Source organism: Lagenorhynchus albirostris, chromosome 19 (assembly GCF_949774975.1).
Source record: "Lagenorhynchus albirostris chromosome 19, mLagAlb1.1, whole genome shotgun sequence".
In the NCBI taxonomy this organism is placed as follows: Eukaryota; Metazoa; Chordata; class Mammalia; order Artiodactyla; family Delphinidae; genus Lagenorhynchus; species Lagenorhynchus albirostris.
The window spans coordinates 60,469,272-60,492,182 of NC_083113.1; the positions used below are offsets into that span (position 1 = coordinate 60,469,272).

The 22,911-nt window shown below is 58.2% G+C and overlaps 1 protein-coding gene across 2 annotated transcripts; it reads left to right on the forward strand.

The window, feature by feature from the left end:
* Positions 1-236: 236 nt before the first annotated feature.
* TCF25 (transcription factor 25) lies at positions 237-21,954 on the forward strand. 2 transcript variants are annotated; one of them, XM_060131513.1, is made up of 18 exons: positions 294-559; positions 8,124-8,288; positions 9,197-9,271; positions 9,708-9,826; positions 10,289-10,354; positions 12,958-13,040; positions 14,057-14,187; positions 14,297-14,396; positions 15,061-15,154; positions 16,325-16,417; positions 16,525-16,630; positions 17,602-17,761; positions 18,812-18,899; positions 19,430-19,588; positions 19,699-19,789; positions 20,276-20,355; positions 21,466-21,538; positions 21,659-21,954. In XM_060131513.1, the coding sequence occupies exons 1-18, from the start codon at positions 368-370 to the stop codon at positions 21,812-21,814; spliced, it is 2,031 nt and encodes a 676-aa protein (XP_059987496.1). In that variant the 5' UTR covers positions 294-367; the 3' UTR covers positions 21,815-21,954. The 2 variants fall into 2 exon arrangements, 1 of the variants encoding a protein (XP_059987496.1); XR_009537170.1 differs by lacking the exons at positions 21,466-21,538; positions 21,659-21,954 and having other exon boundaries at positions 237-559; positions 19,312-19,588; positions 20,276-20,323.
* Positions 21,955-22,911: the final 957 nt, after the last annotated feature.

Here is a 22,911-nt window from a genome sequence, read left to right on the forward strand (position 1 = left end):
TGGGCGCACCCCTCCGCGACCCGCCCCCAGCTGCCGCCTGGCCCCGGCCCCGCCCCGCCCCCGTCCCCGCCCCGCCGGCCCGCACTCGCTACTGGAGGCTCGGAGCCCCGCGCCGTCCAAACGTGTCTCGCTGGCGCGCCTCCAGAAAACCCGAAGACACCGCCCAAATCGCGCGAGAACTCTCCCGGAAGTGCCTGCGCCTTCTTTGATGCCACCGCAGACAGAGAGGAAGTTCCGGAAGGCCGCAGCGCGCAGACGCGACACGCCAGACTCGCGCCACCGCGCCTTAAGTGCGCAGGCGCGCTGTCCGCTCTCTTTTCCGCTCTTCCTTCTGCCAGTCTCTAGACGTCAGCGGCTGTTGGGTCCTATGTCGCGCCGGGCCCTCCGGAGGCTGAGGGGGGAACAGCGCGGCCAGGAGCCCCTTGGGCCCGGCGCCCTGCAGTTTGTCCTCCACGATGACGATGATGTGGAAGAAGAAGGCCCAAAGCGGGGGCCCGGTGGCCGGCGCCCCCGGGGCCCAGGGAAGGAGGGCGTCCGAGTCAACAACCGGTTCGAGTTGGTGAGGCGTCGGGCTGCCCGGGGTGGGGGCCCGGGGTGGGGGCCCGGGGTGGGGGCCCGGGGTGGGGGCCCGGGGTGGGGGCCCGGGGTGGGGGCCCGGGGTGGGGGCGGCATGCGAGGAGGGTCCGTGACGTCACGGGGCGGGGCGACTGGGGTCTGGGCTGCAGTGGGGGGCGGGGCGAAGGGAGTGGGCGGTGGCCTGGGGCCGGGGGCGTGGCTACGTTGGCTTTGGGCTGCGGTGGGGGGCGGGGCCATACGTCCGGGGGCGGGGTAAGTGGGGTCCTGGCTGCAGCTGGGTGGGCGGGGCCTGCCGTCTGTGGGCGGGGCCGCAGCTCAGTGGGCGAGGCTTCGCTCCCAGGGTCTGGGGTCGCCAACCCTCTTTTCAGGGTTAAGTGTCTCCCTCGCGGTGCCGTCGCAGGGCCTTCGCAAACGATCTCGGTTGCTCCTCACAACCCAGGACTCGGTGCCTCGCTCTTGCCCATCGCTGCGTCCCCGTAGCAGGTGTCTGGCACAGAGAAATAACGCCAACCCCCCCCACACCCCCGTCTCCGTAGCGCTGGCCTCAGTCTGTAATTTTGCACGTGCTCGTTCTCGCTCCCTTGACCGCCCCGAGCGGCAGGTAGCGTGTCTGCTTTGCGCACCGTGTGTCCCCAGCACCGTGCGCCCGGCGCACACTAGGGCGCGACCGCGGTTGCCGAGTGATTGGAGGAGTACCAGTAGGTGTGAAGATCGTGGAGAACACCAGCTGCCGTCTGTAAGGTCTGTTAGTCTGGCAACCGCTCCCAACTTCACAGGAAGTTGGCAGGTTAGGGGCCCATCCTAAGACTGGGGCGTGTGGGCTGCCAGTCTGGTAGTTTGGTTTAGAGATTGTCCACGTTCCTCCAAGGTAAGAGGCAGCCTCACCCTGTAGTTTCTGCTGGAAGCGGGACCAAGTCCGTCTTCAAATTCTCCAGACTATCCCGCCACCTCTTCAGAGCCTCCCCGCTCCCTTGTTTCTTGCCATTTCTTTGTTTTTAATTTTTTATTATGGAAAATTTCAAACACATGCAAAAATAGAGCAGTACAAGTAACCTTCACGGGCCCCCACCCAGCTTCCACGGCTCTCCACACATGGGCGGTTTTTCCCCAGTGCTCCCATCACATCATTTATCCCTAGGTTTTCCAGTCTTTTTTTTTTTTTTTTTTCCGGTACGCAGGCCTCTCACTGTTGTGGCCTCTCCCGTTGCGGAGCACAGGCTCCGGACGCGCAGGCTCAGCTGCCATGGCTCACGGGCCCAGCCGCACCGCGGCATGTGGGATCTTCCCGGACCGGGGCACGAACCCGCGTCCCCCACATCGGCAGGCGGACTCTCAACCACTGCGCCACCAGGGAAGCCCTCCAGTCATTTTTTGACTTCTTTCAAAACCCTCAAGGCTTCTTTCCATCCCACTTGTTAACAGGCTGAAATGGGTTTGTGCTGAAGTTGGCTGTTTTCCCTGACCATCTGTCAAGTGTACTTTCTCCTTATTCTGACATCCTCCAGGTTTAGTCTTCTTTTTTTCTCAGTCTTAAACAATGGTAACTCATTTGGAAAACGTTCACACGTTCCAGGCCCTGCTGCGATGTCATGTGTCTTATGGTCTGGGAAGGTCATGTTGTCCCCATTGTACAAATGAGGTAGTAAGTGACACCCACAGTGAAATCCAGGTTCTGGGCTCTTTTTTTTTTTTTTTTAGTAAATTTATTTACGTATTTATTTTTGGCTGCGTTGGGTCTTTGTAGCTGTGCGCGGGCTTTCTCTAGTTGCAGCGAGCGGGGGCTACTTTTCATTGCAGTGCATGGGCTTCTCATCGTGGTGGCTTCTCTCATTGCGGAGCATGGGCTCTAGGCACGTGGGCTTCAGTAGTTGTGGCACACAGGCTCAGTAGTTGTGGCTCACGGGCTCTAGAGCACAGGCTCAGTAGTTGTGGTGCACGGGCTTAGTTGCTCTGCGGCACGTGGGATCTTCCCAGACCAGAGCTCAAACCCGTGTCCCCTGCATTGGCAGGCGGGTTCTTAACCACTGCGCCGCTGAGGAAGTCCCTAAAATTGTACTCTTAACCGTGCCCAGGTGTTTGTCTCTGAAGCAAAGTTAGCGTTCCTTTTGAAGAGGAAAGGAGGATAGATGGACAGTGGGCCAGGGTGAGGGGATAGATGAAAAAAAAAAAAAGCAGGTGCTTCTGTGTGTGAATAGAGAGAAAAGGTGCTTTTCTGGACTCCCTGTGGTATCGGTCAGGTCAGAGGGACCCAACAGCTGCCCCTGCTGAGTGCTGTGCTGTGCGTATCCTCTTCTGCTCTCCGGCAGGACCCTGGTGTTGCACAGACCTCCATCGTAGTCTGTGGATTCAAACGCCATCTTTACATCATCTCCTTTAGGTGTCTCGCACACGTCTCAGGCTCAGTGTGTCCAGACTTTAACTGCCCTCTCTGCCTCCTCCAGCCTTCCCTGTCTGTCGAGGGCAGCTCCACTCTTCCTCTTGCCAAGGCCAGCAGCCTGGAATATACCCCTGACCTTTTTCTCTCACACACCACATGCAAACCCTGGTGAAGTCGTGGGCGGCTGCAGGTGTAGCACCTGCGGTGTGGCCGTTGCCTCTGCCTGGATACTTCTGGCCCGGCCCCGCTCGTCTCTTGGCCTCTGCAGCCTGTCTGGGTGCAGCAGCCACAAGGATCCTGTTAGGCCCACATCTGCTCTCAGCCCTCCTTTCTCACAGCCCCCCAGAGCCCGGGTCGCCCGCCTCATGTCTCCCTGATCTTGCCCGCTCTGCTCCAGCCACAGGCCTGGAACGCAGGTCTCCCCGCTGTCCCCTCTACCCGGAACACCCCATGTTCCTGTGTTGCTTCCCCCGCTCAGGCTTCGCTCAGATGTCACCTTCTGAGTCTTGCTTACCCTCCCCAGCGATTTAAAGTTACAGCCCCTCTCCCCGTTCTTCTGAGCTTTCTCCTTTTTCTCTGGAAGTTATCACAGAACAAACCCTACAAGTTACCGACGTGTTCTTTTTATCTCGTGCTGCTTGGCCCCCACTGCCGGAGAGTATCAGCTGTGTGAGAACAGAGACTTTGTTGCTCCCTCGCGTATCCCCACCCCCGGAACAGTGTCTGTTCTCGTAGGTGTGCGGAGAGGTCGCGGCATGAGTCAGTGTTTCCTCTGAGGACAGAGTGTGAGTGAGCGTCTGCACACGGGCTTTGCATCCCAGCTCCGCCTCTTCTTACCTGTGAGAACTTGGACAGGGTTCCTAGCATACACGTCGGCTCCCCTGTTTCCTGGGGATGATGTTACTTACCTCATGGGGTTGTCACGAAGAGTCAGTGAACTAACGTGTACAGCCCTTAGCCCATGCCAGGCGCACAGTACTCAGCAAATGTTGATATTACATCGTGTTGACAGCCAAGAACTTCAATAGAAACGTGTGACCCTAAGTGGATTAGAGGCGTTTCTAGGGGCTGGTACACCCCTCTCCCCCTGGGGAGTGGGAAGACACCCTTCTGTGACTTAATGGCTGGGACTGTCCTCTTTGCTGGCTCTTGGGTGAGTTTCCTTGGCCTTAGATTAGAAATCATCTTTCCTGCCTCATCCAGACTGGTTTTTGAAAATCGGTTTTATTGAAATATAATTTATATGTAATAAATTCACCTGTTTTAAGGGTATAGTTTGAGTTTTGCAGCATAACGTACTGTGCAACTGTTAAAAATGGTGTTGTAAAATAGAATTTATTAGTGTTTTGGGGTCAGGGACCACTTTGACAATCTGATAGAAAACCACACAAGCTTTTAAAAACTATCAGGATTTATTCTATATCATTGAAAAGTTTTAGCGAGGAAGATTGTTCTTTTCTGAAGATTACATGTTTATGTCTCTCTGTTTTCATGTACAATATAGTGGCCAGTCTCTGAAATAAATCTAGATTGGAAGAAATCTAAATTGTGTAATTAAATAAAAGCAAACTTGTTCCGAAGTAAAAGCGTCATTGATGAGGTTGCTCTTGTTTGACTGGAATAAGAACTGGACGTTGTTTGGTGACCGTCGACTCGCAGACATGGGTCATCTTCATGTTTGATGCCCAGTTCTGCTGGCAGCAGCAGCCAGACCCTGGATTCACATTCACAAACGCATTTGGTAACAGGTGGTATTGGAACCCCTGTAGATTTTTTCACTGCTCAAGGGCACATTTGGTCGTGGATTACAGTAATGTTCTAAGATTCTTCAGGTTAGCTTCACGTCACATCACTTCTTTTGTCCTCAAGTCTGTGAGAAAAGCTTTAGCAGAGGGGGCCTCATCCATGCCAGTTTCTACCTACTGAAAGATGGTAGAAAGATGAGGCTTTGTCATCCCCGACTGCATGCCAGAGAAGAACTTCCTCAGTAATGTAAAGTTTTAATGTTTTCCCTCTTTTAATAGGAAAAATAACTTTTTTTTTCCAGTAGCACTCTTAGGGGCCCTAAAACGAAAGATGTTTTTTGTTTTGTTTTGTCTTTTTCGGCCGTACCGTGTGACTTGTGGGATCTTAGTTCCCCGACCAGGGATCAAACCCGGGCCCAGCAGTGAAAGTGCCGCGTCATAACCACTGGGCCACCAGGGAAGTCCCCGAAAGGCTTATTTTTACAGAGCCAAAAACAATCTCTCAGTAAACCAAGCAGTGGATGAATGGAAACAAAAGTAAGATTTCAGCTTCTAGCCGTGGCAGAATAACTGGTACTCGAGCCGCCTTCTTGCCCTGAATAACTGTCAAACTAGCAAAATGCATGAGTGAACTGTTTGCAGACATTAGACCACAAGCACTGCAGGTCCGAGGTCCCCTAGCCCCCTGTGCCGGCTTTCTGACTGGAGACACTCTCCAGAGATGAGCACAGGGAGGCTGGCCCAGCAGATCGTGGAGCTCGTGCTGAGCCAGGGAGCAGGTCAGATGTGGGGTCTGTAGAAGTGGCTGGAGTTAAGGGGGAGGGTGCTGGAGAGAAGGAGTTCCGGAAGCCTGCTCGGAGTCTTGGGCTCGATACTAAGGTGTACGGGGCCAAAATGATAAATAAATAAATTTATTTTAAAAAATTATAAAAAAATCATAATACAGTACCCCTGTGCACCCACCAGTATGGCCAAAATGAGAGCAGCTCAAGGCTGCTGGGGCCAGCAGCTTTGGCGGGGGATGAAATTGTCCGACCGTTGGAAACAGGCCTGGCAATTCAGCATAAACCTGACGCCTCACACCCCAGCAACCACTTGTGAACACTTACCCAGAAGACTTCACAAATCTTCACAGCAGCTTAATCCACAGTAACCCCAAAACGGAAACAAAAGACTCCCAGTGGATAAACTTTATGTGGTAGAATCCATGCAAAGGAATACTGGTCACCAGGAACCAGGAGCTAACGCCTAATACAAGAGCGGGACAAGCCTCAGAAGCCGTACACTCCAGAAGACACTGACCGTGCGGGCACGGCGTCCTGGGACAGGCAAAGTCACAGTGGTGAAAACCCTAGGGTTCGCCAGCATCGGCAGGAGGCTTAGCTGGGGGTGGAATGAGGCCTGTATTTCTGGCATAACAGGAGAGTTTTGTCTCTTGATAAAAGAGTATAGGTTACACGGCTCTGCCAAAACTTGCCCTGTACATTCATTTCAAGAGATGTCAATTGTACCACGGTTTGGTTTTGTTTTTTAAAGAAAAAGCTTCCTACCCCCCAACAGAGATCCAGCCCCTCCCCCGTCCTCACCGAAGTGTTCATGGTGCCTTGTCCTGGGGATTCCAGAGAGCACACAGGCAGCAGACACGACCCTCTGGAAATAGGGACCCGTTGGGACCTCAAAACTGATGACCATGGCAGCTCCTGGATTGCAAGTCAGATCGACGTCAGGACGCTGGACAGCTTGGGTAGCAGCGTGGGTGGCAGCGAATCGTGCTTCTTCCCAGAGCTCTTGCCAAAGCTCCGCAGGGTCCTGCGTGCAAGAGTCAGAGTTTTGCTGTCCGTTGAAGTTGACCTTGGCGTGGAGCTCCTTATAAACTGGAATTTCTGGAAACACCTCAAGCTTCCACAGGGGGCTCAAAAATGAGAATTTTTTTTTTTTTAAGGATGTGAGCATGACTTAATAAAAGTAAAGCAGTCCCGGGCTTCCCTGGGAGGCGTCACCAGTGCTGAATGCTGGACAAAGCGTGGGGCTGTTCCTCCGGGACCCCTGCTGTGGAGAAGAACCGTCCGCGGGGCCCTCACTGCAGCTCCTCCCTTCGCACCGAGGTCCACGGCGGGGCCTGGCCTCACGGTGCTGTCCCCATCGCGGTCTGCGTGGTGCTGTCGTTACAGAAAAAGATCTGTGAACTTGCTAGACAAGCAGGCGTCACACAGCCCTGAGCTTCATCCTTGCCGCGTGGGAACCTCCGCTGGTGAAGATGCGAAAGCAGGGAGCACAGACGCGCATGCGTCCCTTCCCTTGAGACTAACGTCAGAGCCCCGGGCCCCGCGGGGACAGGCAGTGGCCAGTCGCTGAGGACTTCGCCCCAGTTTTTTGTTTGTTTGCGGTACGCGGGCCTCTCACTGTTGTGGCCTCTCCCGTTGCGGAGCACAGCCTCCGGACGCGCAGGCTCAGCGGCCATGGCTCACGGGCCCAGCCGCTCCGCGGCATGTGAGATCTTCCCGGACCGGGGCACGAACCCGTGTCCCCTGCATTGGCAGGCGGACTCGCAACCACTGCGCCACTAGGGAAGCCCCCCAGTTTTGTTTGGAAATCATCTCAGGGTTCTGGGGTTTAGAGTGGATTTTATTTTTATTTTTTTAGCTTTATATTTTTCGGATGTTCTGAATCTTTTATGTAGTTTTTAAAATTTATTTTTGGACCTCGGTGAACCAGGTTGCATCCCTCTGATCTGGCTCGTGAAGCGTGGTGTTGGTATTGCGTGTCGCCTCCTTTGTTTGCTGACTCATTTACTAGCAGAAGGGCCAGAACTTGTCCCGTGACTTGTCCCTGCCCCGTCTCCTCCAGAGCGAGGGTGTGAGTCTCCTGGGACCTTCCTTTCTGCATCGTGTTCCTGAGGCCTGCGTGTGCACACGAGCGTGGTTCATCCCTGTTCACCACTGTCTAAGGCTCCCCTGATGGATGCGTTACCATTCTTGTTACTGAGTATCTCCTGGGCCTTGTCTTCCCCCAGGCACTGGTCCTGTCTGCTGGTGTAGAACAGCTGGCCGGAGTCCAGGTGGGAGGAGGGAAGAGTGAGGCATTAGCTGAGCGTGTGTGTTTACTCTGGGGTGGTGCTTGGTAGGGGGAGAAGTTGTCCCGTGTGGGATTCCTCATCATGTCACCCTGAGGACAGGTCCCGTAGCCACACAGCGCCCCAGCGTTCTCTGGGACCATGACTGAAGTGGCCCTGGCCCCACGCTGCTGAGAGGGGAGCGTCGTGGCCACTGGGCTACTGGACATCTGTGGTCCTCCCTCTACAACCTCAGCGACCTGGAAGGTGCCCGCCCACCTTTCCCTGCAACACGCGTGCATCTGAGAGTCACCTTTTCATTTGTGACTAGGACGCACCCGTAATGCCCTTGCTCCCCCGTCTGTGTTTCCAGATAAACATCGAGGACCTCGAGGAGGTGCCCGGGGTGAACGGGGACAGGACCGACTGTCTGCTCATTGACGCCGCAGCATCGGGGAACAAAAGGAGGGCCCAGCGTGGACACTCAGAGTCCAAGAAGGATGGCGACGTGACGGACGCGGCGGTTCCCCCAGAGCAGGTGCAGCTCCCCCTACACACCCCGTTGGCGTTCTCTGAGGGCCATTTTGTGAATTGCCCGGCTGCCCCCAGACTTCCTTGGGAGCCCTTATCAGATTGGCTTGGAGTCCTCAAGACTGGTGGCGGCTGGCGAGGGGCCACAGTCCGGGTCCACTAGACACGTCTCCCTGGCACGAGGCCTGCCCCCTCTGTTTTGGGAGAGTGCCCTTCTGCCCAGGTCGGGTGTGTTCTTTGCGACTGTGTGTCTGCAGCTCGGGCCGGGTGGACCAGGGCCCTTGGTGGGTGCCCTTAAAGAGACACATAGGCCAGGTCAGGGTTGGGTGTGGCACCTGAGCAGCACGGTGAGGAAGGGGGTCCCTGTAGGAGGCTCTTTGTCACTCACCCAGCAAGTGCTCACTGCGAGCCAGTCTGTGCCCCCCAGGGACCTCTGGTGCAGCTGGGCCCTCGACTGGTCTTGGGGTGCCAGGGGGCTTCCTCGAGGACCTTCACACTGATGGAAGGTGGTGGCCGGGGGAAGGCACGAGCGGTCTTGAGGTGGGGGGACTGCAGGTGTGGCGGCCTGCGGTGCGGAGCCCTGGGCTCCAGGCCGGCTGAGTGTGGCAGAGAGTGGTTGACACGGTGACGGGTGAGAGCGGAGGGCAGGTGGGCGGAGGGTCCAGACCCCGTGAGTGGTCAGGGAGACCTCAGAAAGGTGGGGGCCAGCCAGAGTCAGGGAGACCAGTGGGAGGTGTCAGCTGCTGGAGAGAAGTGGATGTGTTCATAGGACATTCAGATGGTGGACGGCAGGGCGGTGGGCCTGTTGCTCTGTCTTCCTGCAGCTGGCTGTCCCCCTGCAGCTGGCTGCTCTAGTTCTTGGATTTAAGATGTCATTGTGTCTTTCCATTGACCGAAATGAGCTTCTTTTGTCAGTCTAATACAAGTGGCAAACTCCGCAAGAAGAAAAGGAAACAGAAAAATAAGAAAAACGCTGCAGGAGAAAGCTCGGTATGTGTGGCTGGTGGATTTGCTCTCTGTGTTCTTTTCGGAATGTTTCTTGAGGGGGTGTTGAAAACATTTCGTTTTTTCTTGATATTTTATTTGACTAATTCAGAGGTCAGGGGAAATTACCAAATTTGTTCCCTTCGATCCTTGAGGGTTAGAGCCCATCTCCGTGCTTTCCATTTTCTAGCAAACGTCTGAAATGATGCTCTTCCGTTGGCAGAGTCCCTTCCTGGTCTGTGATTCTGACTGTTCCTCTTACGAAGCATCTCTTCTTTTTTCTAAATGTACGTGCAGTACAGCGTGTTCAGATTGGACTGTCTTTCAGGAAGGAAACACAATATAATACTTGTTCTTTGTAAGAGTAAATCTTGCTATTGATGGTTACTTATAAAGTCAGCAAGTCAGTGTGGTAGTGAACATGTCATTTGGGGACTTGCAGGAGAATGGGCTGGAGGACATCGACCGCATCCTGGAGAGGATTGAGGATGCCAGCGGCTCCAGCCGCCCAGGCCCGCCCCCACTGAGTGCCAAGAAGCATGTCCTGTACGTGGAGCACAGGTGTGGCTTCGCCGAGTGAGGAGCGCTCGTCTTCGGGGACAGAGGGGAGGGGACGGGGCAGCCCTGACCTTCCAGGACCTTTCTCTAGCTCTGCGTGTCTGGGAACGTTCTTTCTTGAGCTGCATTAAAGCTGCCATTCGGGGGTGAATTTTCCACCCCCTGTTCCTGTAGGTGCTTAATGAAACCCCGTCCCTACCGCAGACTGTTGCCAGCATTCAAAATCAGCCACCTTCCTTCCTAAGGCAGTGAAGACCCCTCGATCTCGTGCCCGGGCTCACGCTGCTCTGACTCGGCCTGGCGAGCGGTGGCCGGTCTCGGCCACGGGCCGTGTGGTTGCAGAGAAATCAGGCCTGCTGGAGAGCCACTCTCCATGCTGGGTCCTTATGTGACTTTCTGACATTCTCAGGATCGTTGTTAACACACTCAATTTCATTTTTATCTGTAAAATTTTCAATTCTCTAGACACTTGAATCCAGACACGGAACTGAAAAGGTATTTTGGTGCCCGAGCCGTCCTGGGGGAGCAGAGGTAAGACCAACACTGCTGTGTTCTCAGCTGAGGGAAGGGAAGGGAGGGTGTTTACAGCCACAGTGAGAAAGGAAGCCCACGGGACCCGAAGGGGAGTCGAGGAGAAGTCGCGTGGCCTTGTCTGTGGGTGTCGGGCTCCATCACGCACCGCCTGCTCTCCCCCGCGAGTCCTAGTTTTACAAAGATTCTGAAGTTTGAGCTTCTGGCCTTGAAATCTTAGCCAGATTCATTTTTGCTTTTCAGTTGAGAGCAATACCGATGTGGGGTTTGGGTTTTGCGATAAGTTTGACCTTCGTGAACGTGAGTTCTGGGGGCTGGTGCCGTGCAGTCAGCGCCGCGGGAGCGTCCGGGGCATGGGGATCCCAGACCTCCCGTGGGAAGGGGGCTCTCCTGCCTGGGCTGCTCCCTCGCAGGGCCCAGCCCCGACTGTGGGAGCTTTCCCTCGGCAGAGGCTTATGAAAAAGAGCTGCTTATTCAAGCAGTTCCGAGCCGTCGCCCTTGCCTCCCACAGATGACCCTTCAAGGCTGTTTGCTGCGCCTCCTGGGCCCCGCGCACGTCTTGTTTCCTGCGGCCGTAGGGCCCTTCTGTCTCACACGCCTGGTTCGCAGGCTGGGTCCTGAGCGCCATTTACCCTGCACTACTGCGCCAGCAGCAGCAGCGCCAGCAGCATGGGGGGAGCAGGCGCCCCGGGCACAGGTGTGGGGCGCACCTGGCTGCACTGCCTGCTGGCACTTGGCGCGAGGGTGCCCGGGAGGGGTGTCACCCGCTGCCCCCCGTCTGCGCGCTGCTTCCTCCTCGGATCCTTGGCAGGTGTAGGAGGCTTTCAAGTCTGTCATCATGTGAAGACGCAGAATAGTCTCCGTGTGTTTGTGTTTTTGGTCTTTTTTGAATTGGGGTGTAGTTGTTTTACACTGTTGCAGAGTCTCCGCGTTTTTGGTCTTTTTTGAATTGGGGTGTAGTTGTTTTACACTGTTGCAGAGTCTCCACGTTTTTGACTTCTGTTGTTGTTTTGTTTGGCCGTGCCGGGTGGCATGAGGGATCTTGGTTCCCCAGCCAGGGGTTGAACCCATGCCCCCTGTGGTGGAAGTGCAGTGTCTTAACCGCTGGGCCGCCAGGGAAGCCCCTGACTTCTATTTGTTTGATTGTGAGTGAGGTTGAGGAATTTTTTCACGTCATTCGCTCACACTTTCCTTGTATTTCTCATTGCATTTGCTGTATAATTTGCTTTTATTTTTGGTGTAAAGTTACTCAGGACAGAAGGGTCTCTGACTTTGTCTTCTTTTTTGGAATATTAATGAAAAACACTTTAACTCAAAATGTTCCCCTTTTTTACCTGTATTGCCCTGGGCTGGACCTTCCACCCCAACCCGCCCTCGCTTCCTTTGCGTCTGCCTGGTCTGTCTACACATGTTCGCCTGGTCTTATTTCTGTGCATATTACACTTATTACTAGTAGTTAGTTCATCGTAACTGCACTTACTGTTTTTCGCAGTGTTACTATAGTTGTTATTTATCACGTTTCCTTCCTTAAACAATGAAGTCCTGTGCATGGGCTACCTTGAGAAGCCGTGGTCCCTCCTCGTCCCCTCGGGATCCCAGGTGCCGTGTGTGCTGCTCCCTGCCGGGTCCTCCCATCTGGACCTCCTCTGCCGCTGGTGTCTGCTCCCCCGTTGGTGCCCCACCTCCCAGTGGCAGCCTCTTCTGCATGGACGGCTCACTGCAGGGCTGGACCATCCCTGGGATTCCAGACAGGACAGTTCTGAGCATCCAGTTAATTCTCCTTTTTTTCACAATTACCAATTACCCAGAATCATCCCACATTTTAGTTTCCTTCAGATTTTGACCATGGTTTTCTTGAAGAGTTGTTTTTTCTCCTGCAGTTTTTTACTTTTATTTCATCCCATTCCTAACACAATCCAGATTTTTACTCAATTTTTTTCTTAATGAAATAGTTCATATTATCAAAAAAGGTATACAGTGTAATATACATGGGTCCACTTGGCCACTACTCAGCTCAAGAAATAAAGCATCAGTGATAGAGCAGAAAGCCCTCGGTGTGACCACGGCTGTGGGGAGGGGCTCGCACCTGCAGCAGAGACCCCCGAATGAGAGAGCCGCAGCACCGAGCCTGGGGGAGGGAGCTGGGCCGGCCCCGCTGCCCGCTCGTGCTCCTGTGTCTGGCTGGCTTTCTTCCAGAAGTGTGTGGGTGTTTGCTGCTGATGCCCCATCTCCGTTGCTTGTCGGGGTGGGGCCTCCTGAGAGGGCAGATGAGAAGGGCCCTCTGCCCCGCGCAGCCGCGTTGTCCATGGGAAGGCAGCTCATTTGTGTCCGCGGGTCACTGCCGGCTCGCTCTCACCTTGTCGTCTTCACGTTAGGTTCTCACCTTCTGTTTCTTTTCTCCCTTTCCTAACGTTTTGCTGGACTACGGGTTTCCTGTTTTTCTTCCCTCTTCCGTGGTGGTTTGGTTGATCGGATCGCAGTCTGCCGTCTCGTCCGGCAGGGTGACGGCCGTTGTCAAGGCGGTTTGCGTTCTGTCCTTGTCCTGCCCTTGCCCGCAAGGGTCCGGCAGCACGGAGGTAAAGCCGTACCCTGTTTCTCCTCAGGCCACGGCAGAGACAGCGCGTGTACCCCAAGTGTACGTGGCTGACCACCCCTAAGAGCGCCTGGCCCCGGTACACCAAACCAGGTGAGGGCGCGGGGCTGCAGGGCCACGCCTCTGCGTGTGCAGAGCCAGCGTGCGTGTGTGCGGCCGAGGGCCCTGCGTGGGGCTGGGGGGAGCCCCCTGTCTGGGCACAGACCCCACCCGCCGTGTGTTTTCCTGGCCATGTGCAATCCGCGTTGCTCCACCTTCTTCCTTTGTGCTGTGGCTCCTGCGCCATAGGAAGCAATCGAGTTCGTTTGTAAACGGTGATATTTTATATGTTGTTGCAAACTGGAGAGTGGCTTAATAATTAATAATTTAAAGAAAATTAACATTCGTTTAATAATTTAAATTAGTAATTTAAAGAAAACCAGCAGCAGTGCAGAAAGGTTTGGGTGCAGGGTCATGCCCTGCTGGGGGGGCTTGGCTGTGTGGCATCCAGGATCAGGGGGCCCCGGGGCCTGGGATGCCCTGCAAGACCCCCTGTGCTCAGCGAGGACACGGGAAGCCATGGCCCTAGTGGGCATCTCACCCTCCTTCTCCTTCACTCCCATGTTCCCAGCAGCGGCCCCTGAGCACAGGCAGAGAGAGGGGCTCATTGCCACGGGGTCCTGTAGGGCTGCCCCTTTAGGAGGGTGTCGCCAGGGGCGTCCGGGACCCTGACCGGTCTCCTGAAGGTGACGAAGGGAGATGAAGTTGTCAGGCTCCTGAGAAGACCCTGGACCCCGTCCACCCAGAGTCAGCGCAAGAAGCAGAGAGAGGACGTCGTGGCTTAGCAGTCCCTGTCGTCTCGAGGCCTGGCAGTGGCCCCTGCGCCCTGTCCCACGGCCGCCTGCATCATGGCTCTAAGCAGACAGTGTCTGGGGCTGACCGGATGGGGTGGGGGAGGCGGGCTGTGCGTGTCCCCTCCCTGTTGTCCTGGGATGTCGCTGCTCCGTCCACGCTCCTGGGGGGAGGCACGTCTTCACAGGAAAGGTGTAGAGGCGCGTGTTGCTGGTGTGGCCCAAGCTGCGGGCAGTCCGCCCTGGGCATCCTGACGCAGGCACCCTCCTCCACCCCAGGTCTGTCGATGCGGCTGCTAGAGTCTAGGAAAGGCCGCTCAGCCTTCGCCTTTGAGCACAGTGAAGAGTACCAGCAGACGCAGCACAGGTTCCTGGCCGCTGTGGAGTCCATGGAGCCCAACAACATGGTGGTGCGCGGGCACCCTGTGGGGTCGTGGAGGCGCGGCGCGAGCCGAGCTGCCGGAGGTGGGGCCGGGGCCTTCCTGGGCCTCGTCCCATCAGCTTCCTCCTGCCTCACAGGTCCTGCTGCAGACCAGCCCCTATCACGTGGACTCGCTCCTGCAACTCAGTGACGCCTGCCGCTTCCAGGAGGACCAGGAGATGGCGCGGGACCTCGTGGGTAAGGCCTAGCGGGCGGCCCCACCTCAGCAGTTGGGGATGTGGTGGGTTTGCCAGGATGTTCTTTAAGTAACAGCTTTATTGAGATAGAATTCATCTACCGTGAAATTCGCCCCTTTAGAGCCTACAGTTCCTTGGTTTTTAGTATATGCAGACTTGCACAGCCTCATCCGTGTTGCTTCTGGGTCACTTCCACCATGTGCGAAAGAAACCCGCCTCCCCTAGCCCCTGGCAACCGCCGGTCCGCCCTCTGTCTCCGGACTTTCCTGTAAATGGAATCACGACACACGTCTCCATCTGGCTTCTGTCATTTACCGTGATGTTCTCAGTGTTCACCTGTGTGAGCCGTGTGTCAGGACGTCATTCCTTTTGTGATGATGTATGGTCCACGTCTCATGGCCTGTTTCCACCCTCGGCTCCTGAAGATCAGCCCCTGGGGGTGCGTGGGCTTCAGGGGAGGCGTGTGGTTCCTCTGGCTGGAGCGGGCGTGGCCAGGTCACACCTCTGTGGTTGACGTGATCCCCGTGGGCACGTCCTCGCCCGTCACTTTCCAACTCCTAGTCTTGTGGCCACCTCCCTTCTGGAGCTTTCCTCAGGAGCCACAGAGGACGGGTTTGCAGCCACCGTGCAGAGGCTGACAGCCGCCCCGTGTCTGTCGCCTGCAGAGCGCGCGCTGTACAGCATGGAGTGTGCCTTCCACCCCTTGTTCAGCCTCACCAGCGGGACCTGCCGGCTGGACTACCGCAGGCCCGAGAACAGGTGAGCCGGCCACCCAGCGTTCATAGGCGCACACCATCTTCCCTCGCGAGTGTGTCGTAGGCGTCACAGGTGACGTGGGTGCTAGGGTGGGCGCACGGGGGCAGGTGCCACGGGACTGTCCACGAGGGGTCCCGCTGGGGTCCCAGGGCTTCGTGCTGTGTTTAAAGCTTAAATGCAGGAGGGCTGGACCTGAGGGTGGACGGATCAGGCTGGCCTGGGGTTTAAATTTGTCCACGTTAGGAGGGAGCCTCGCCAGCCACCTCACCGCCATGGGACCTGTAGTCGTGTTTCCTTGCGTGTTTGGACTCAGTCCGCAGCCCACGCGTTTGGGATCCTCGGGAACGCCTTGTGGGCAGCAGCGTGAACGCAGCCCCACCGTGTTCCTGTCACGCACGCCCGTGGGACCCTCTTCCTGCAGACTCTCTTGCCCCGAAGCCCCCGTTCTCAGCAGCGCAGGCCTGAGCGGATGCCGCGGCCTCACTGCTGACCTCAGCCTCTAGCCTCTCACCCACCGCCTGCTCCTCAGGGCCTTGCGGGCCTGGGCACGCTCTCCACTCCGGGCGCCCCAACCCCCCCACCCCCCGTGGTCTCCGGCCGTCCTGGGTCGTGTCCCTTGTAGGATGTGTTCTCCGGCTTGGGGGCTGTCGTGGGCCCCAGGGCACAGTGACCCCCACTGCACAGATTGTCTGCAGGGCGTGTGGGGTCCGAATTTTCTCTCTTGCTTCTAGTTGTGTGAGCTTTGTCTCTCCAATGAAATTCTTAGTTCTTTGCGATGCTATACAATACTAACATCCCCAGGCATTAACAGGGCAGGAGCCGCTGATCAAAGCGGCAGTCCACCAGGGTAGAGCTAGACGGTCGACACAGCAGCAGATTCTAACTCTCTTCCCTTAAAGGATAGTTCTTTTAAAAAATGCCCAAGAAGATGCAGATCTCCACGAACAAATAGGCTTGGTTTTTTGTCCGTGCACACACATGTGACCGCAAACAACAAGCAGAGTCACCTTCTCTGCAGACAGGACCCTGGCGAACGTTCACGCTGATTAGGCCACACGGGAAATGCCGGCGAAGCCCGCGGGCAGAGGGTGGACGCAGTGCCGGACGAGGCGCCAGGCGACGTGCTCTGCTGCCTGCCGTGCTCTCATTCACGAGGAACTGTCTTGGGTCTAGGAGCTTCTACCTGGCCCTCTACAAGCAGATGAGCTTCCTGGAGAAGCGGGGCTGCCCACGCACGGCGCTGGAGTACTGCAAGCTCATCCTCAGGTAGGGCTGCCGCCCGCTCCCCTCCCTCCCGGGCCACGGCCTGTGGGCGTCCGCGTCGGCCCACTGTGGGTTTTGTCTCCCTCTGCTCGCCGTGCTGCCTCCGGAAGCCTTGAGCCGGACGAGGACCCCCTGTGCATGCTGCTGCTGCTCGACCACCTGGCCTTAAGGGCACGGAGCTACGAGTACCTGATCCGCCTCTTCCAGGAGTGGGAGGTGGGTGTGAGCACACACCAGGCCGGGCAGGGACGCCAGGGGAGGGTCCTGGGCAGACCCCAGGGGGCCTGCCTTGCCGCCTGCTTGCACGTGAGCGCAAGCGTGCAGAGGGAGCCGTGAGGTGGGGGAGGGCACCGCGGCTCGACCCCTGGACGCGTTGGTGCGCGTGAGGTCTGAGACGGGCAGGAGGCAGGCCATCGGCTGTCTCGTTAATAACCTGCATTTCGCATCCTGGTGGTGCTGTTTTAGATACGCGGGTTATAGATGATGTAGGAATGTGCATTTCACCGGTTTTCTTCTTAATCTGGCTGCTGTAAGATGAAGGCTGGCGCTGTGCTCCCGTTGGGTGGCACCGTCTTGGGGACACGTCTAGCGGGGGGCGGGGCAAGGAGGTGACAGCCTTTTATTTATTCTGTGCTTGAATTTCTTCACAGCACGTGTTGGCGTGTAGTTGAAAGACAGCTACGTAAATTATTTTGAATTCTGGATCATGTGGCCTGGTTGGGCGAGGATTCCCCAGTGCGGGGTCTAGTTCACACAGGTTCCTGGAGTTCACAGAAATGCAGCTGCTGGGCGCCGCCCACGGTGGGGCTGCAGCAGGACGTCTGGGGGGCGGGGGGGGGGGGTTTGGGCGGAGGTTACAGAAGTCTCCAGAGACCGTGCTGTCACGTGACAGAGCATCGAGTCGTGTGCATCTGCGATGTAGGCGTGGGGAGGGAGGCGAGAGCAGACGTGGAGGTGGGCCGGCCCCACCCCCCAGAGGACCCCGGCCCCTGCCTGACGCTGAGCCGTTGGAAGGTGGGCGTCCACTTTTCCCGCCCACCTGGCCTGGGTCTGACCGCACACCCCCAGGTCCTTTCATTTGCCTTCTGTGCACGGAGAAGGGGCACAGCGCACCCAGGGGCATCCAGGCGCCCGTGAGCTCTGCCTTTCTCGTCTGCGCCACCTTGAAACGCCCAAACCCCTTGTAGGCTCGTCGGAACCTGTCCCAGCTCCCAAATTTCGCCTTCTCTGTGCCACTGGCGCACTTCCTGCTGAGTCAGCAGGCAGACCTCCCCGACCAGGAGCTGAGCTCTGCGAGGGAGAAGGCCTCTCTCTTGATCCAGCAGGCGCTCATCATGTTCCCTGGAGGTGGGTGTGTCCCCGCAGCCCCCCGCGGGCACGGATGGGCCCCAGCGCTTGTCCCAAGCTCTTGGGAAGATGCATGTTCCAGCGGGGCCTTCAGGCGCTAACTTTGCTGTCAGAGCACCTGGAGGTTTTAGGGTGTCCTTAGATATTAACAGTTCAAGTAAAACTTACCACCTGAAGTAGACGCATTTTCTCTGGCGGTGGGCTGGGTGTGAGAGAAAACGGGGCCAGGAGGGGCCAAGTCAGCAAAGTGGGTGTCTGTCCTCGTCCTCGAGTCCCAGTTCTCACTGGGGTGAGGAGCTCAGAGTTAGGTTCGTCCTGGGTCCTCTCGGGTGACCTGCTGGTTAACATGGGCCCCTAAAGTTGTGGGTGTGTGGACGGGAAGAGGGCTCACGGCCCCTGGGCTGGGCGACATTCTCAAAGGGTCTGTGACCTGAGAGAGGAGCCCACTGCCCTCTCAGGCCCTGGTGGGGCTGGGGTCAGGACCGCGTGCAGCTCCGCAGGGGCTGGGCCGTGCAGCTTGGGCCCTCGGGCTCCATCCCTGGCGGTGAGCCTCCCTGTGGGCAGCCGGGGTGACGCCTGGTCGCTCGGGGCTCCCGGCAGACAGCGTCCTCAGCCAGCCCCTCCCTATCATCTCAGCTGGGCTCCAGCCACACAGGGGCTGCGTGGCCGGCTCTGAGCCGTGTTGGCCCTTCCCGACGAGGCCCCTGACGGGGTGTTAAGGCCCTGCATGGGGGGCTGTGGCCGCCAGCAGGGCCTGCTCGCCAACCCAGAGTCTACCTCCATCATCCAGGAAGCTCCCTGTCAGACCCGTGGCTTTTAGTGGAGCCCGTCCCTGGGAGAGCGTTGGGGCAGGGGTTCTCTATGATGAGAGCATCCAGTGCACGTGCTCAGGGCTCCTGCGTGAGTCCCCTCGGGTGCAGGTGGGGCCGCAGGGCAGCGGGACGGACAGCCCTCCGTGGCGGCAGGGGCCCCTGGGCTGGTGTGGGAGAGCGGCCTCCCCTGCCCCTCAGCCCTGGCCTTGCGGGCGTGACGGTCCTGCTTCCTCCGCAGTGCTCATGCCTCTGCTCGAGTACTGCAGCGTGCGCCCCGACGCCACCGTGGCCGCACACCGCTTCTTCGGACCTGACGCCGAGATAAGGTACAGACTGGTGGGCGCCCTGGGCAGGGGGCGGGCCTGGGTGGCGGGACTGTCCTCCCTGCAGGGACTCTGGGGCCCTGGCCATGTGGGCATCAGCCTGGACTGTTGGACACAGCGGGGGGCACTGGGGCTGTAACGTCCTTGCAGCCGTGAGTGTGGTTCAGACGCCTGTATTGGCACCTGCTGCCTTTTAAAATTTCTCGTAAAACGTGAAGAAAAATGTGGGACTTGGGAGCCAGCCACCTCAAGCCCGGTCAGGAGACCGGGGCGGGCTCTCCGGTGTCTGTGCGCACGGGTGTTTGCGTTCTCCTCGTGTTTAGATTTTGATCGAGGAACTTGTTCTTAGTAAGGACGCTGCACAGAAGCAAATGCCTGTGTGCCCTGCCTCGGGGTCCCTTTCCCTTGTCGGCAGCCCCCTCTGGGCAGCCTCTTTCCCCTCCAGGTCGCCAGCACGCCCTGGATGCCCACAGGCACCGGCGGGCGCGTGGAGCCTGGGCCCGTGGGGGTCTCACAGGCCCCACTGCCCACAGCCAGCCCCCCGCCCTGAGCCAGCTGGTAAGCCTGTACCTCGGGAGGTCCCACTTCCTCTGGAAGGAGCCGGCCACCATGAGCTGGCTGGAGGAGAACGTGCACGAGGTTCTGCAGGCGGTGGACGCCGGGGACCCTGCCGTGGAGGCGTGTGAGAACAGGTGAGCCTGGGGCCGGGGTGTGGGCACTGCTCTCAGGACCAGGCCCATCTTGCGGGCGGCGCAGGGCTGTGGCCGCCTCCACCACTGCCCCTCGTCTCCCTGGGCCCTAGGCGCAAGGTGCTGTACCAGCGTGCACCCAGAAACATCCACCGCCACGTGGTCCTGTCGGAGATCAAGGAAGCCATTGCCGCCCTACCTCCGGTAAGGGAGCAGGCTGGACTCGGGCTTCTTCCTGCCGGCAGCTCTGCCCCCGGGTTGGGGTCACGGGCAGAGGCCCCTCCCCTCACAGACACTCGCGTTCTGAGAGGCAGAGCTGAGCCTGCAGCTTTCCGTGACCTTATGGGGCTCAGAGCGGTGACCTGGTGACTCGGAGCCCCGAGGCCAGTAGCTGGCAACCTGGGAGTGAGGCCCTGACATTTTGCAGGGCGGTCACAGCACGTGTGAGCGGAGGTCCTGTGGTTCCCACACCCGCGCCGGTCCCTGGGCTCATCCCAGTCCTCTGAGCGGGCCGGATGAGCGTCCTGCTGGAGGAGGGGCCCTTCTCCCCCTCGCCCAGGCTTTTAGTACGGGGAACGCAGCCTTGCAAACAAGGGCCGTTCCGTCAGACCGTTCCCACTCCCAGCAGAAAGGCCTGGTGCAGAGTGGAATCGGCTGAAAGTCGCCCCTCTGCTCTCTGCCTTTCTGAAGGATGTGAGCACGCAGTCTGTGCTGGGCTATGACCCTTTGCCTCCCTTGGACACCATCTACTCCTACGTCAGACCGGAGAGGTACTTCCTGCCCTGCTCCTTTTCCCACACGGCTCCGAGGTCAGTGCTGGGGCTCGGGGGGTCTTGCTGCCTCAGAGTCCAGCCCTCAGAGAGTATGGTGATCTGGGGTCACGGATCAGCTGTTGCAGGCCATGTGTTTTCACGTATTTGTCCAGCTAAGGCCATTCCTCTGTCAGGTTCGGGAGCAAGTGGTGGAGATAGGGTAGGAAGCAGTTGTAGAATCCGGCAACACATGTAAAATCAGAACTGCAGTAAGAACCTGCGAGGAAACAGCGGGTGAGCCTGACATGTGAAAGACGGCTGGTGTCCAGCAGGAGCCTCAGCCTGTGCGGAGGCCTCGCCAGGGACGAGTGTCTGGCAGTCAGGCCGGGACGCAGAAGGCCCCGAGGCCCAGCCAGGAGAGCAGGGGCGGGCACCGCGGTGCCGAGTCTGCAGGCTGCCTTCAGAATTGGCTCATACGAATGCTTTCTTCCCCCTTTCCTTCCGGCCTTTAAAGCTTTACGTTAAGTAATTGCTTTACTTCACGTAGAGCCCGTGGTCACAGAGTCACCGACCTGGGAGAGTCACAGACAGACTTTCTCGTTTCCAGGCTTCAGGCGGACGTACTTTGTAGAATGAAGTCCTTTTTATTCTCTGCTGAATCATAAAAGTTAAGAGTGTGCACTCACGGGGAAATACAGTCCCCAGTTAAATGCTCAACAGGTTAAGATGAAAATTATTAATGATCAGTGTCTGTGGCTTCAACACCAAGCTGACGTGCTGGGCGTGGTCACACTGAGGATGGCTGGGTGCTGTGCTGGCTCCAGGCGCCCGGAAAGTCCAGGAGGGCCCCCCCCCCGACGCATGCCCTAGAATCTTCTCTCCACTCCTCAGCTCTGAGCGAAGGACACTTTGAAACAGCTTTTCTCAAGAGCGAGTGGGGCTTGGCTGCAGCGGCCCCACTCTCCACTCAACTGGCCACGTTCCGAAGGCCAGCCCCATGCTGGACCCCCTGCACCTCAGGCCTGAGCCATCCCCCTGCCGTCCCCGCCCCCTCTCTCCCCAGCCGCCGCGGGGGCTGCCCACGTGGCCCCGCCAGGGCCTTTCTGACCGTCCTGACTCCCCTTCCAGGCTCAGCCCTGTCAGCCATGGAAACACCATTGCCCTCTTCTTCCGCTCCTTGTTGCCGAACTACACCGTGGAGGTACGTGGAGCCCAGCACGTGGGGGCCGCCAGCCTGAGACCGGGTGTCGGGTCCCGGGGCGGGGGGCTGGGCGGGGGCTCGTCCTGGCAGGCGCGGCTCAGACGAGTCTCCTTGCCGCAGGGGGAGCGGCCAGAGGACGGAGGGGCCGGGGGTCCACACCTTGACCAGGGCTTGAACAGGCTGATGCTGGCCTTGCGGGACATGATGGCCAACTTCCACTTCCACGACTTGGAGGTGCCGCGCGAGGACCACCTCGAGGGCGACGAGTGGGACTGAGGCACGGGCGGGGCCCCAGCGCTGTGCAGTTACGTTCCTGATTGTGTGCTGGTCGGATCGGCCAGGTCCCCGACCTAGAAGTGCTGCTGTGTTGTCCACCTGCCTCTGCTGTTCTATAAACGTGAATGGGTTGCGCTCTGCCCAGCGTGAGCTCTTCCTTCCCGGTGCTGCGGTCGGCGCCCCCAGGTCCTCACACCCCCCAAGGCTCCCCCGGAGCGTGCCCCGCGGCCACTCACGGCAGAGCCCCAACCCTGGGCAGGACCTCCCCGCCGCTGCGCTGCTGGCCCGGGGCATCGCAGAGCCAGAATCCATGCTCGCTTCAGTGAGCGCCGTCGGTGGGGAGGCCGAGAGGGGTGTTTTGGAAAGAACGCTCGTCTTGGCAGCTCTGGGGGGTGTACGTGGCAGAGACTGGGGGGCACTTGATCCAGGGGTGAACGGACCGCAGGCTGGGGAGGGTGAAGGGGTGGGACCTGGTGCTCTTGAGTGACAGCTCAGAACCACACGGGCTGCCTGTGACTAAGGATCCTGTTTGGTTCTGGAATGACCCAGGCCACCAAGGTTGTGAGCCCCACGTGCTACCCTGTACACTGGGCACCCTCCCAGCCCTGACCTCCACCCACAGAGGCTGCCCGTGTGCTCCAGGGTGCGTTTGGGGCCCCAGGCCGGTCAGTGTGGCAGGAAGTGTGACCCAGCCATCTCCAACATGCACCCAAGTCCTGGTCCGTCGGCCCATCTTCCAGGAGGTCTGTGGCATCCTGATCGTGATGTGGGGTCACCTACTGCAGAGGCCTGTGAGGTCATCCTTCCAGCTGTTCCCGAGTCGGGGGCGCCTCTGTGCCTTGAACACCCGTGGCAAGGACAGGGCCCTGCAGACGTGGTTACCCCTCCCACCATCCACAGCCAGCTCGGAGACCGAGCCTGCCCTAGAACCACATGGTCTCCACCAGGGTGGCCTGTGATGAACTTCAGCAAGTAAGACAGTCTGCTGGGTGTCTTCTGGGAAGGGGATTGATCTCTGAAAATGACAGGCAAGCAAGGAGAGCTTGGCGCCCTACCTCTTCCAACCTTAAATACATTTAGGTGAGGGTGTGATGTGT

Bases quoted from the DNA above. Each gene is read 5' to 3' on its own strand.
- TCF25 (XM_060131513.1), top strand. From the start codon at position 368: ATGTCGCGCCGGGCCCTCCGGAGGCTGAGGGGGGAACAGCGCGGCCAG. The intron at 8,289-9,196 runs GTGCAGCTCCCC...TTCTTTTGTCAG, and splicing joins CGGCGGTTCCCCCAGAGCAG to TCTAATACAAGTGGCAAACT. The intron at 13,041-14,056 runs GTGAGGGCGCGG...CCTCCACCCCAG, and splicing joins GCCCCGGTACACCAAACCAG to GTCTGTCGATGCGGCTGCTA.